At 51.6% G+C, this 15,039-nt stretch overlaps 1 protein-coding gene across 2 annotated transcripts; it reads right to left on the bottom strand.

Moving 5' to 3' along the window:
- Positions 1-585: 585 nt before the first annotated feature.
- On the bottom strand, positions 586-14,876 carry CABP1 (calcium binding protein 1). 2 transcript variants are annotated; one of them, XM_024741538.1, is made up of 7 exons: positions 14,782-14,876; positions 9,850-10,026; positions 6,927-6,957; positions 6,421-6,564; positions 4,558-4,667; positions 4,201-4,348; positions 586-1,023 (listed from the first exon to the last, which is right to left on the bottom strand). In XM_024741538.1, exons 1-7 carry the CDS (start codon positions 14,824-14,826, stop codon positions 998-1,000), a joined length of 681 nt encoding a protein of 226 aa, XP_024597306.1. In that variant the 5' UTR covers positions 14,827-14,876; the 3' UTR covers positions 586-997. The 2 variants fall into 2 exon arrangements, with proteins under 2 accessions (XP_024597306.1, XP_024597307.1); XM_024741539.1 differs by lacking the exon at positions 9,850-10,026.
- Positions 14,877-15,039: the final 163 nt, after the last annotated feature.

Here is a 15,039-nt window from a genome sequence, read left to right as displayed (position 1 = left end):
ACTGGCCCAAAGTCACACAGCAAGTAAATCCAGGTCCTAACCATACCATCCTGCTTCTCACTCAGCAGAGTCTGGCAGCTGATTCCATTCTAATACATTCGTGTCCTCACACACACTGGGATTTCCTCCAGCGCAAAAACCTTGTTATCACTTCCTCAGGAAAGCCTCTCCTGATCTCCCCAGAGAGTAGTCCAGGCCTCCTTATCCTACCCCACCAAAGGTCCCTGCATTTTTCCTTAAAAGCAGGATCACAATTCGTAATCACATATGGATGTGATTATCTCGACCAGTGTGAAATCTCCAGGGAGGCAGGAAGTGAGGCAGACCCTGCTAGATGCTTACCCAACCAATATCCTTATAGAACTTGACCTTGTTTGGGGTAGCAGCAAATCCAGCTACATCACTATATGCCCCATTCTCCCTTTCAGTCAAAGGTGGAAGAGGCTGGGTGCCTAATGGGAACTCAGTACAAGTCGAGGGCAGGGAGGTTCACCCAGTTCTGGGCGCGCAGCTGGTACTCAGGAAACGCGTGTGTCATCTAACCAGGCTGGAGAAGCAAAGACCCCCCCCCCCACGGCCGCCTTTCTCTTGGAAATATTTTTATTGGTTCTGAGATAACAGGGCTGAGGCGAGGGGGGACGGGCACAGAGCTAAGGAGGGCGGCGAGAGGCTCTGCCCCGGGGGGCAGACATGCTGTGTGGGGCGCCCCCAGCCAGCAGCGGCTGGGTCTATGGCACTTGGCGCCCGGCCTGACTTCCGCCGGCCTGGCGCGGTGGCCTCCTCGTCGGCGGGCGCCCCCCTTTCCAGTTGCAGGAGTCGTGAGTCTTTCACAGTGCGGAGGGGCGGGGGTCCGGGGTGGGCACCTCCCCGGGGTGCAGGCAGGCCCCATCCGCCAGTACGTCCCGGGCTCTGGGCGGCGGCGGCGGGATGAGGCGAGCTCCGGCTCCTCTTCTCCCCGCCCGTGGAGCTTGGCAGTCCTGGAGGGGCCCTGGCGGCCTCAGCGGGACATCATCCGGACAAACTCTGCGGTGGGGTGCACAGGAGGGGGTGGGGAGAAAGCAGCAGTCAGGGCCCAGGACGCTGCCTCCAAACCTCCCTCGGATCGGTGGCCCCGTGTCTATTGCCGCGGCCCCTGACCGATGCTGGTCCCCAACGTCCACCCAGCATCTTCTTTTTTTTTTTTTTGCCAGCGCCACACGTTATGCGGGAATCTTAGTTCCCCCACCAGGGATCCAACCGCGCCCCCTGCAGTGGGAGCGCGGAACCCTAACCACTGGACGGCCGGAGAATTTCCCCCATCCAGCATCTTCCAATCCACCGTCTACACAGCAGCTAGCAGGAACTTTCTATCTGCGTATCTGACCCCTCTTAAACCTCTCATGGTCCCCACTGGATAACGTGCTGGATCCTGACACGACCCCAGGGCCTCCCTGTTCTGGCCCTAGCTGACATCTCCAGCCTCACCTGTCACCACTCACCTCCAACCACTAAGCTCTGACTCCACAGAGCTCCCTGTCAGCACCTCAGGGGCAACCAACACACGCCCCTCCTGTTCACCTCTCAGCTTTCCTGCAGCCTATCCCTGCTCCTTCTCTTTTAACTAGACTTCATTTTTTAGACCAGTTTTAGGTTCACAGCAAAATAGAGCAGAAAGTACAGATTTCCCATACGCTCCCTTCCTGCCACACACATGCACGGTCTCCTCCATCGTCAACATCCTGCAGCAGAGTAGGACATTGGTTACAGTCAATAAAGCTACGCTGACACGTCATTATCACCCCAAGTCCATGGTTACATTAGGATTCATCCTTGGTGTTGGACGTTCTGTGGGTTTGGACAAATGTATAATGACATGTATCCCTATTGTACTATCATACAGAATAGTTTTATTGCTCTAAAAATTCCCTGTGTTCCCCATCTTCATCCCTCCCTCTCCTCACAACCCCTGGCAACCACTGATCTTTTCACCGTCTCCGCAGTTTTGTCTTTTCCAGAATGTCATATCTTTGAAATCACAAAGTATGTAGCCTTTTCAGCCTGGCTGCTTTCACTTACTACACATTTAAGGTTCTTCCATGTCTTTTTATCACTTGATAGCTCATTTCTTTTTAACGCTGAATAATATTCCATTGTCTGGATATACCATAGTTAATTTATCCATTCACCTACTGAAGGACGTCTTGGTTGCTTCCAATTTTTGGCAATTATGAGTAAAGCTACTATAAACAACAAATCTGTTTGCAGTTTTTTGCGTAGATATAAGTTTTCAATTCCTTTGGGTAAATACCTCTTCCTTCTTTTTCACCTGCTGGCTCCTACTTATCTCTTAAGGCTCTACTTACTTATAGCCTCCTCCAGGAAGTCTTCCCTAATCCCCCCTCCCAGCGTGGCAAAGGTGCCCCCACTGTGCCCCACAGCCTGCTGTACTTCCCCCAAACAGCATGGACTATACTGCTGGGTTCGGCTCTCCTCGCTGGTCTTGGGCTCCTCAAGGCAGGGATCAGGTCTCAGCACACACTAGGTGTACAACACACGCTGGTAGAATGAATGGGGGATGCTGGGCTTTCAGGGAAGAGCTGGCATCTGTGGGAGTCACTACCTGGACATGGGGTGACCTGAAATGTTCAGCTCTCGTGGTAGCAAAGCCTTCTCTCCATTGCCACACTCTCTTTGACCTTGAAGACCAGCTACTCCCCAGAAAAGGCCTCCCAGTCTTTGTGTTCTGGACATATTCACAGTCTTGCTCATGGTTATCTTGCCTTTCTGCTCAGAATGCACGTTCCTGGAGTGCAGAATCAATGTTTTGCTGTTTTGTTTTGTTTTTTTCCCGTATCCCATGGTGCCTCAGATGGTATCATGTACAGTGTAATGTATGTAGTGGTTGAGATTCCAGGCCTGAGTTTATGACCCAGCTCTGCCTCTTACCAGTTAGCAAGTTATATTACTTCTCTGAGCCTCAGTTTCCTCATCTATAACATGAGGTACTAATGTGCAGTCCCTAGAGTCATCATGAAAATTAAATGAGATAATATGTGTAAAGCTACTTAGTACAATGACTGGTATACAATAAGTGTACAGTTATAGATGATCACTATTATGATTATTATTGGTTATTTTAAAAACACTTTTACTGAGCGTTCATTATGTGTCTGGTACTGAGTTCTGTGGGAATGACAGAGATAAAGAAAGTGGGGTTCCTCTTCTCCAAAAGTTCAGAGTCAAGCAGAGATATAACTAGCATTTAGGGGCCAGTGTGAAGAATGAGGGTGAGCCTGAGGTGTTGTGAAAGCCCAGAAAAAAGGAAGTTCAATCTGGGGAATGAGGAAAGCAGTGTTTGAGGGAGTGGCCCCACTGCTGGGTCTTGAAGGACGAATAGAATTTAGGACCAGCGAAGAATAGGACAAAAGGCATCCTGACAAAAAGAACAACGTATTCAAATGACAGCTTAGGAGGTTCATGGACCACCTATGGCTTTAAGGTGGAGTGTGAGTGAAGGAATGGTAGGAGCTGTGGCCAGAGAGGTGAGCCATGGAGAGATTTTAGGGGGCCTGAGTGTCAGGTTGAGGAATGTGGTATTCAGAAAATACCTACATGGATGGATGCAGGAGTAGGTGGACAGATAGATGGATGGGGGCAGATGGACACAGGGATGGATGGATGGATGAATACATGGATAGAGATGGGAAAATGACTGTACAGACTGATGGACAGATCAGTGGAAGTATGGGTAGAAATATAGGCAGATGAGTAGAGATATATAAATGTATGAATGAATGTTGAGAGGTAGAGATGCATGGATAGATGGAGAGAGGTACATGGGTAGATGGATGCATGGATGGATGCATGGGTGAATGTAGAGAAGAATGAATAGGTGCATGGATGGATAGATAAGGCCATAGATAAATGGTTCTATGGATAATTGTTTACACATGGGTGAGTGGGTAAATAGGCACCTGGACAGATAAAGAGATAGATGGATGAAAAGATGGAAAGATAGATATGGAAAGATGGACAGATTGTTGGATGGATGGATGGGTGTAGGGATGGAAGGCAGATTAAAGGGGTGGCAGGATGGAAGGGTAGGGGGATGGAAAGTTGGAGTGCACTGATGATTGCATCATGGATACACACGTGGAGGGCTCTATGGATGCCCACTACTGCCCTGGTTTCTCTTCCACTCTCAAAACCACTTCCACCTACCTTCAAAGTCCACTCGTCCATCCCCATTGAGGTCCACATCTCGGATAATTTCTTCTATGTCTCGGTGTCCCACCTGATGACCCAGGAGTTTCCTCATGGCCTCTCGTAACTCACTGGTACTTATCTCCCCATCACCATTGGTGTCAAACTAGAGAGGGCAGGAAGGAGGGAGGAGTAGCTACAACATGGAGACTGTTGGAAGCAGATCCCTTCTCCAGCACCACTGTCCCGCCTTCCCCGGATCCCTTCTCTGTCCAAGCTCCTTCCCCTGGTCTGGGATCCAGAGCTCACATTTCTGTCCCAGGTTGGAATTCTAACAAGCTCTCCGCCCCTGCCTGTCCACTGCCCATCACTCACCTCTCGGAAGGCATCTCGCAGTTCCTTTACTCCAATCATATCTGCCGTCTCCGCCAGGAGTTTAGGTCCCATTAGCTCCACAAAGTCATCAAAATCCACATGGCCACCCACTGGGGACAGAGGAACAGGCTGGATCATCCATCTAACTACTGCCCATCTGGACTTCCCTGGCAGTCCAGTGGTTAAGACTCTGCACGTCCACTGCAGGGGGCACGGGTTCGATCCCTGGTCGGGGAACTAAGATCCCTCATGCCACGTGGTGCAGCCAATAAATAAATATATATATATTTAAAAAAATAAAAATTTAACCACTGCCCATCTCCAACTAGGCAACTGAGGGAACTGCCAACCCTCCTTGACCTGCCCAGCTCCAGGCCCAGGGTATAAGCAAAGGCCAAATGAGGACAGAGAGGTGACCGTGGATCGGGGATTGTCACAGAATGGCTCAGGGGAGTGGCTGGAGTTTGACTAAAGGAACAAGTCAGGAAGTTGACAGGGGTGGATATGGAGGGGAGAAAGAATTATTAGGTCGCAGAGACAGGCAAAGAATTTCAGAGAAGGAGAGACAGAGACACACATGCAGAAAAGCAGAGAGAGAAGCAGAAGCCGTGGGCACCTGGCCCACCTGCCCCCGCCTTTCCCTCATTGTGCAAATAGAACTCACCTTCCAAGCGGCCCTCAGTAGGGAGAAATACAGGGGACCTGCCCCCCGGGGTCTGCTCACAGCACTTTCAGCCAGTGACTGAGTTTGGGGGATAAATACCCAGCCTGAGAGGTAAGGGCTGGGGACAACTCCGAGGTGGGCCCGCTACGCCAGCTTCCCGAGCTCCCGGCAGAACTAGACTCCATCACCCACAGTGGCAGCTGCTCCAGCGCCTCCTGCCTTGGCTCCTCGTCTCCGCCCTCTCATCTCCCTACCCCCTACCGATGCCGTCCTGCCCCTACGGAGTAAACTACCGCACTCAAACCCCTGTCTCCCGGTCTGCTCCTGGGAGAATGAAAATGAAGACAGAGAAAAACATAATAATGGCATCCTCTGTTCACCTCTTACTGTGTGCCAGGTATTTGGCTGTTTTAAGTACGTCCAAAAAAGAAAAACAGACTCACAGATACAGAAACAAACTAGTGGTCACCAGTGGGGAGAGAGAAGTGGGAGGAGGGGTGAGATAGGGGCAGGGGATTAAGGGATGTCAACTACTATGTATAAAATAAATAAGCCACAAGGATATAGTATACAGCACAGGAAATAGAGCCAATATCTTATAATAACTTTAAATAGAGTATAATATATAAAAATTTTTGAATCACTGTTGTACACCTGAAACTAATATAATATTGTAAATCAAGCATACTTCAATAAAAATAAAAAAGAAACTTCCAGAAAAGGCAAATCTGCTTAGATAGAAAGTAGATTAGTGGTTGCCTAGGGCTGGGGAGGGACTTGGGGGTAATGGCAAAGTGATACAGGGTTTCTTTTGGGGGCCATGAAAATATTCTGAAATTGCTTGTGGTGATGGTTGTCCAACTTTAAATATACTAGAAGCCACTGAAGTGCATATTTAAGTGAGCCAATCGTATGGTCTATGAATTATATCTCAATAAAGCTGTTACCAGAAATAAAAATAAATGAATAAATAAACCATGAAAAAATAATAAAGAAATAAACATACCCCCAATTGACTTCCTGTGCTCTACTCCCTCTATTCCACCCCTCATTTTACAGGTGAGGAAATCGAGGCACAGAGAGAGTAGTTTGCCCCAGGTCACAGAGCTGGGAAGAGGTGGGCCGAGAACTTGAACCCAGGCAGAGGACGGCAAGGGCGAGGCTGGGGAGGGAAGGAGGTACCCGGTGGAGGAACTCACGGTTCATGTTGATCTGCTGAGACAGCTCGATAAGCTCCATCTCGGTAGGCATGTAGCCCATGGTGCGCATGCAGTTGCCCAGGTCCCGGCAGTTGATGTAGCCGTCCTTGTCTTTGTCAAACTCTCTGAAGGCCTCCCGGAGCTCTGGGAAAGCGGGGGGGAGGGTTGGTTGAGGAGTCCAGGTCCCGGCAGTTGATGTAGCCGTCCTTGTCTTTGTCAAACTCTCTGAAGGCCTCCCGGAGCTCTGGGAAAGCGGGGGGGAGGGTTGGTTGGGGGGGGTGTGGTGGGGGGTGGGGGGATGACCTGCAGAGTCTCTGGGGCAGAGGCAGCCCGAGGGCCTGCTGACTCTTGCATTCCTCCAACGCCTGGCTCCACAGAAGATGCCTGGCTCTGCACCAGGCCCCATTTGCAGGAGGCCGAGATATCTCTGCCTCTCTTCCCACCCACCTTCCTCTCATCTTTCTGGATGGCTGAGCAACCCTCTCCCCTAAGGGGCCAGTTCTTACCTTCAATCTCCTCTGGCCGCAGTGATCTGTCCTGAAACAAAAGAACATGTCCTATTAGCAGCTGCAAGGGGCCCAGAAGTCGTACATGGCCCAGCTGACGGCCATCCCAGTGGCAGCAGGCACTGGGCGGGAGGTGATGGGGCAGCAGCAGAGGCGTGCCTGCACCATGTCCTGGAGGGGAAAGGATGCAGCCCCACCTGTCCCACAGACGTGGGAGATGCCCAGGGAAGTAGGAGCCCTCTCCAGCCTGGGTACAGAACCTCTGGACCCCCAGCCCCTTATTCCAGACACAAGAATGTGTCAGCGAACAGAGCTGGTCTGGAGGCCAAAATCTGTAAATAAAACGGGGTTAGCGGGAGGTCACAACAGAAAGAAGAAGGCTCTACCCAAAGAAACCAGGAAAAGCAGGGGAGAAGAGGCCTGCAAAGCAATGGGAGAAGCGAGGGGCCGGTGGGGAGGGGGGGAAGTGGGGGCCCAGACAGGCACCCAAGAGGGAGGAACAGGAGGCGGAGGAAGAGCCGAGTGAGTGGAGGCAGGATGAGGCTGTGCCCTGCTTCCTGGGCACAGCCCCACCTTCTCCAGTTGGACCCCCATCCTATACCTCGCCCTGTCACAGGACACAGCATAGGACCCTGGGGGCTGCCAGTGCCTCTGGCGGCTGCCAGGGTCCAAAGCTCACGTCTGCAGCCTCAAACAGTGCCCAGCTCTCCTTGGGGAGTCAAGGAAGCCCTGGGACGAGGCATCTGAACAGACGGCAGAGAAGTCTCCAAAGAGCAGGCCCAGAGGAAGCAGGGGGCAGGCTCCGGCTGGTGAGGTGTCAGTCACCCCAGGCCTGCCCAGGAGGGAGACAGACTGGCATGAAATGGATGCGGTGCCCAGATGGACATGCTTAGCAGGCTCCAAAACTGGTCCACGGGGCTCATCCTCTCCATATGTCACAGCTGTCTGCCTTTGGGCAGGGACAACACGGGGCAGGGTGTGCCCACCCTGAGGAAGTGCACACCAGGTGTGGGCACACCGATCGCAAACACAGACACATGGGTGTGCCACAGCGAGTGGGCCACAGCGAGCGTGAGGCATCTCAGCAGTGCACACAGGCTGTTCTAGCCAATAGGGCCAGGGCGGGTGAGAGGCTGCTGCCCACCTGCTCCAAACTGGCCCCAGGGCAAGGGACCCCAGTGCTGGAAAATCTGAGAATCTTCTAGAAAGGGGCTGCTGAGCAACATTTTGTGGGACCATCACCTGCGCAGGAAGGACCCGGCTCTCAGAAGTGGCCGTACGTGGTAGGACAGTGCTGAGAGTGTACGTGAGCCTGGAACGAGTAGGCTGCAGGCTACCAGGTCCTGCTAGCGGCATTTTTAGCTGAAGGTAGGACTCACCTGAAGGTGTCTGTTTCTGTGAAATAATCGTAAGGACTTCCACTTTAAAAACCTGTCACTGTGCACAGGGAGGGGTTGTCACGCCCTCTAATACCTACCTAATCCTACCTCTATCACCCACTAGCTGCTCCAAGTCAGACTGGGATCTTGGGTGACCAAAAAGAATGTCTTTTACAATGCCCGGGACCCCCAGTAAGTGAAAGTGTCAGCGACTATATGCATGCAGTCACACGTGCAGAGTATGCTCACTGGGACAAGTGACACAACCTTTCCCACCCTGCAGGCCTCAAGTAGCCTCTCACATCTCCAGGACCCAGCTCTGCAGCCCCCACCCTACTTCTTATAAACCCAGAGCCAGGGAGCAAAAAAGCTGGGTACCCCTTGGCAGTGTGCCCGTGGCCAGAGCTGGTCCAACTGAGTCCTGCTGGCTGGTCCCTGAATCATACACTCCCCAGGGCAGAGTGGCGGGAGGATGTGTAGTAGAGCCGGGGATGCCCACCGATGGGGCAGAGAAACCATGAGCACCGGTTTGGGGGATCAGGTGGGAATGGAGCCCACCACACCCCTCACTCCTCAACTTAAGCAGTCGAGGGACGAGCTTGGCCTCTAGAGTCAGACAGACTCAAGGGCAAAGCCCAGATCTGCTGCTTCCTAGATGTAGGATCTTGGGCAGGTTCCTTCAACTGTGTACGCCACAGTCTCCTTATCTGTAAAATGGGTTAATACCAGTACTCACCTTACACGGCCTTGGTGAGCATCTGTGAGGCAAGATGCGTAGTGTTTAACAAGGCATTGAAACCTACTGATGTTTGAATCTGTAACATCACTATTAATACCCTCCTCTCTGTGACTGTTCAGATACCCACGGGAGGCCATCCAAAGCAGTGGCCACGTGACTATTTAAATTGGAATTGGAATCAAAGAAAATTAATAATTCACTTCCTCAGTTGCACTAGCCACATTTCAAGGGCTCGGTGGCCACATGTGGCTAGTGGCTACTGTAGAGGGAAGGCAGCGCAAATTGGACAGTGTTTCCACAGAAAGTTCTACTGGATGGTGCCGCGTATTCAGTACTGTTGTTCAGAGCACAGGAGGTCTTTGAGCCAGTATCCCTGAATCTGAATCCCACCTCTATCACCCACCAGATGTTACCTTGAGCATGTTACCTCTCCAACTCAGTTTCCTCATCTGTAAAATGGGGAGGATAATAGTACCTACCTCTTGGCGTTGCTCTGAGGCTTAAGGGAGGTGATGAGCCAATGCACTTAGCACAGTGCCTGGCACATAGTAAGTGCTCAAACAAAACAAAACACCCAAGCAATATTAGCTGCTATTATTCCTTGCTGGTGGATGTGGACTCACCAGGGCTTTGCAGCCATCAGTGGGAAACTTTGGGGGTCAGATTCACAAGTTGCGGGTTTGAGGTGTATCTGTTGGGGGACGTGCACTGCTGAGTACAGAGCCCCCTCTTCTTCCCAGCACCTCCTTCCTCACGCCCTGTGAAGCCAAGTCGAGCGCGGCTCCACCAGGGCCAACTTACGTACAGGCTGCCTGTTCTCCGCGAAGCCCTTACGCAGGAAAATGCAGGCTGGGCCCAGCAGGTTGTGCATGACGGCGCAGTTCTGGGCCAGCATCAGGAGCGGTCCGGGGAGCTCGCTGCTGGCCGCCAGCCCCTCCTCACTCGTCTGCACCACCGTATAGCTGGTCTCCTCCTGACGCATCTTCAGCCAGCACCAAGCAAATACAAAAGAGAGGCAGGGCATCACCTCCCTGCCCAGCTGGGTCCTCCTGGCCCCAGCCTGGCTCCTGGTCCTAGAAGGGGCCCTTCTCAAGAGCAGACCTTGCAAGGCAAACAGCAGGGTGCAGAGAGCCCTCAGGATGCTCTGGGGCAGGCATCAAGCTGGTCCAACAGGTGGAGTCCCCGATCCTTGGCCAAAACGGATGCTCCAGGGAGAGCTGGGTCTGATACCCTCTGTGTGGCCCATGTGCAGACACAAACACACATACACACACACGTGCACAGAACCACACACTCGTGTGCATGCAGAAGCTCAGAGAGAGAAGCAGGCAGAGGGAGGCTTCTGTTCATTCAGGGAATAATGTCCTTTCCCAAGACGCTCCCAATGTCCCAGCGCAATTCCCGGGGCTAAGCTCCCCGACTGACCTCTGACCCTACCCCCACTGGAACCCACTGGAAGGCAGTGAGAACCATCAGAACTGGTGACACAAAGAGCAGAGGCTCAGCTAGCCTGTGAAACCGGAGGCTGCAGACACAGGTGCCGCAGTGAACAGAGATGAAGCAGCCAGGTGTGAGAGGCGGGGCCTGGGGCAAAACGGGTGCTGTGTGTCCCCTTTGAAGGGACAGCGTTATGTAACTCCAGCCCTGTGTTGCCAGATCTTCTGATTTAAAGCACCAGGTGGGCTAAACAAAGCACATCTGTGGGTTAGATTCCACCTAGTGTGTGGCCTCGAGACTAGACGCTCTCTACCACCAGCAATTCTCCTCGTCCCTCCCACCTTCACTGGCACCCTGCCCAGCCCAGCCTGCAGGACCTCTAGAGGCTGAGGCAGGGGCCCTCTCTGCTGGCGAATATAGCTGGGCTCCCAGGCCACGGCCAGCCCACCCTCTTCCCTGATGTTTCCCATGCAGCTATAAAAAGTCAACACTGCCCACAGATCGTCCTCTTAGGGCAACAGCAGCAGCCAGACACAATATTCTCTTCCACCCCAGCCTCCCGGCCAGGATGCCCAGCATCGACCCCAGAATCCAGGGCAGTCTGCCTTCAGCCCTGAGCTTGATGCCTCCCCGCCCCCCAGCGTGGGGATTTGGAGCCAAACCTTCCAAGGAAAGAGAGAGTGGTGGAAACTTAGAGGGCTGTCTTTGTCCAAGAACGCCAGAGCTGCATGCCCTGCCCGTCCATCCTGCTGTACCCGCTTTCTAACAGTTTCCTCCAGCTCAAGGAAGGCCACGCCCAGGAGAAGATCCCACGACCTAACAGGTAGCCTGTCCTCCTAGGTGGACAAGCAGAGCAACCTCCCCCATCTCACCCTGTCCTCGTGGTCCTCCTTCCCGGAGCCCCACACTGTGGAGCTATAGTCTAGACGCTCTTCCAACTTCCTAAGCCTCTTCCAGGCCTAGAGATGAAGGAGCAATATTCTGGCTCCTCAAAGGGAAAGCAGCAACTCAGACCCGAGGTGCAGGACCTCAGTCCAAGGCCTGAGTCCAGTGACTGCAAAAAAGGGTCACCCTACGTAATCTTAGAACTTGAGGGGTGTCAGACATGACCAGGGTCCATTCTGGTTTGATGACCAGGAGAGGTTCAGAGCCTCGGCCACACTCGCATAGGCTTCGGGGACATGTCTCGAGCCAGGGCAGGACCAGAGAGCCCTTCCTGACAGAGGGAGCCCAGGAGTCGACCGTGGCTTAACCCCAGGAAACGATCTCAGGAGATGTTGGCAGAGAATCAGCCTTTTCGCTTCTGGCTGATTCTCACTCACTTGGCTTGGATGAGCATACCCAGAAGGAGGCAGCAGGCAGCACAGAATTCCGAGAGGAGCTTGAGTATAACTGGCTTTGGACTCAAACAGTCTTGGGGACAAATTCTGGCTTGCCGCTTGCTTGCTATGTGACCTTCGGCAGGTCACTTGACCTCTCTGGGCTCTGGTTTCCTTCTCTGTCCAATGGGTACCATCAGGGCAACTCACAGAATTCTGTGAGAGGTAAATGGGCTATTGCACAGTGCCTAGAGCAGCGTAAGGGCTGACTATGTGGGGTTGCCATGGTGATGACAATGATGATGACAACGATGATGACAATGGTGATGGTGATGCAACTTAAGAGATGCTGGATGCCAGAAGGCATTTACATCTGGCTGCAGAAGAAGTGGGAGAATATTCGCCAATCAAGAAAGAAGTGAGAAGGACAGAGAAACATTTGCTCCCACGAAGGAGGAACCAGTGATGGCTGGGAAATTTCCACTGCATCTCTTGATCTTAACCCTGCTTGGCACCAAGTTGCCCCAGGACGCTTCTGTTCTTCCCTGGCCAGTGATGGTACCTGACAGCCCAGTCCTGCCCTGCTCAGAGCCTGGAGGAGGCCTCCTCTTTCCATTACCAATTCCCAGCTACTACTTAGGAAGCCAAGTGGGCAGCGGTCCACAGGCTGACAATGTTTTCTGGCACTGAGGGGACGTCTCCAGAGTGTGGCAGGGCAACAGGAGGGGCTGGCACGACTCATGACCTAACAGCTCTCTAACAACACAAGCTCGCCAAGCACAAGCTCCTTCTCACTGAAGGTATTCAAGGGGAAGTTGAGTGAGGAAGCACTTGTTGAGGTGGGCGAGAGCATTGCCCAGTGAGTGGGAATTTGGGCTAAGATGACCTGTAAGGTCAGGTTCGTGAATCTATGAATAACATCTCTGACAGCAGGAAAAAGAGAGAGGCAGCCTCTCACAGAGGCAAAAATAAAAACAAAATACCAGATTGGGCTTGACATATATATACTAATATGTATAAAATAGATAACTAATAAGAACCTTCTGTATAAAAAAATAAATAAATAAAATTTTTAAAAAAACAAAAAAACCCCCCAAAATACCAGCTCTGGATTTACACAGACCAGGGTTTACATCTGAGCTCTGCTTCTGGTTGGCTGTGGGATCTTAGTAACGCTCTTATCTCTGAGTCCAGCTCCTTTCTCTAGAAAATAGCCAAGAGAACTACTGGGTGGAAAAGAGCAAATGAGATAACAGGTGTTGGAGATCTTGCAGATATTCAGGAAGAAGCAATGATTACTATTATACAAATACATGAAATTGAATGCAATATGTTTTATTATCTTTTGCCCTACTCCATGGATGCAAAACCTCTCCTATTTCCCTTTTTACTTCCATCCCCCTTCTCAGAAAACCCAGAGTGGAAAAGCTAATAACACTAGCTAACATTTACTGAGTGCTATATTCCAGGCAGCGTTCCCAGCTCTTTCCTTAGCCCCCCAAAATCACCTTTGGAGGTAGATGTTAGTATTTCCACTTGATGGACAAAGGAACTGAGACCCAGAGGGGTCAAGTAACTTATCCAAGGTCATATGGCTAGAAAGAGGAGACCTGAGAAGTCTGACTCTTAAGCACTCTGCTGTATAAGGGAAGATGGGTTGGGTAGGACAGAAGGACAATACTTGTTCTTCAGTTCACCTCTTTAAACTCTGGACAGAACCCAGGGAAAGGGCCTTCGCCCTGTGGTCCTCTAAACTAATTCAGATCCGTTTCTGCTTCTCTGCAACAGTGTGGAGGCCACCTCTGATGCAAAAGACTCTCCTTTAAGATGACAGATGATTGGGGGGTGTGTGCACAGAAGAAACAGTCAACCCTCAGAAGGATCCAAGGAACAGTGAAGATTAAAAGGAATTTGATGTGAGCAGCTTAGCTAAATGAGGAAGATGATGAGCAGAAAAGCCTGAAATGTCCTAAATTGAGAGGCTGTCAAACTAACAGAGGAGATAGAATGGGGCTGGGGGTAGAGAAGCCATTAGCTAACCTGAGACCTTGGGTTAGTTACTTAACCTGAGTGGCAGTCAAGTTCCTCGTCTGGTAAATAAAATAATTTGGAGGAAAACATCCCTCACATTACTTCTTCCTTTAAGTAATATCTATGAGTTTCTTCTATGGCCTGACTACAGAGGGCTAGAGATACAGGCAGAGCCCACTTAAAGCAAGACCTTACAGATATAAGCCCAGGTTTGCAGGAAAGATGCTTTGGAGGTGATTATTTGCTTTCCTAAAAGGATTCTTGCAAAAGGATATTATTGTGGTGTGTGAGCAATACATCCACTACAGAAAGCAACTTAGAGACGCCTTTGCTGTACATTCTGTTTCTCGATGGAAACAACCCTGGAGCCCCAAACCAGTCTGGTTCTAGCTGTGAGTCTCTGACTTGACCCAAGAATTATCAAGGGTAGAAGGGGACACCTGGCTTGGTTCCTCTCAGGAGCAAGACGATCTACTTCAAAACCCACAACTCTGAAGGCTTAGAGACCACCAGAGAGGCTCAGAGACGCTCAAAGGAGATGAATGAGCCCCCATCCTAATGCCGGGAAGGAACCAGCAGCAGCAGGGTCAAAGCCCAGCTCAACCCTCTTCTGATCCTGTTGGCTCCAAGGGGGGTCTGTCCACTCACATCCTAAAGATCCACGCTTTTCATGGAGCTACGTGGTTTCTTTCCTAAATCTTGCACAAATTCCCAAACACAGCGCCCCATGCAGCTTAAAGTCCCAACTTCAGCTCAGAGCCTGGGACATAGAAAACTGTGATAGAAGGGAATCTGGAGGTAGAAACAGGGAAGCAGCTCTAGACAGAACCCACGGGAAGGGTAGCAAGCTTCAGATGCCCACCCTCTCTGCCCCCAACTTCTGGGGCAGAGGGCAAGATGCTCCAAACCCCCGCCCCAGGCTTTGGGCCCTGATCACTCCAGAAACATACCTTCCTTGAGAGATTTCTCAGTGGAGACTTGACACAGTTGCCCATCCTAAGCTGAGGCAGCCCCTCTCAGGATCCCCGGGTCCATGAAGGAGGCTCCTGGGGGCTAAGAGACCTTAGTCTGGGTCCCCACCAACCCTAGCCTCCCTCTGCCTGCGCCGTCTTCCTCCAAGACCGATCTGAGTCCTCTCTCTTGCGCGCGTGCTCTCTCACTTGTCTGCCTGCTCCTGTTCCCAGATTTTTTTTTTTTTTTTTTTTAGA

This window comes from Neophocaena asiaeorientalis, unplaced genomic scaffold, assembly GCF_003031525.2.
Source record: "Neophocaena asiaeorientalis asiaeorientalis breed wild unplaced genomic scaffold, Neophocaena_asiaeorientalis_V1.1 scaffold648, whole genome shotgun sequence".
NCBI classification, from domain to species: domain Eukaryota; kingdom Metazoa; phylum Chordata; class Mammalia; order Artiodactyla; family Phocoenidae; genus Neophocaena; species Neophocaena asiaeorientalis.
Note: the sequence above shows the minus strand (reverse complement) of the source record. Positions and strands in the feature narration are given on the sequence as shown.

Bases quoted from the DNA above. Each gene is read 5' to 3' on its own strand.
- CABP1 (XM_024741538.1), bottom strand. From the start codon at position 14,826: ATGGGCAACTGTGTCAAGTCTCCACTGAGAAATCTCTCAAGGAAG. The intron at 6,958-9,849 runs GTACGTAAGTTG...CTTTTGTTTCAG, and splicing joins TCGCGGAGAACAGGCAGCCT to GACAGATCACTGCGGCCAGA. The intron at 6,565-6,926 runs GTAAGAACTGGC...CCGCTTTCCCAG, and splicing joins GCGGCCAGAGGAGATTGAAG to AGCTCCGGGAGGCCTTCAGA.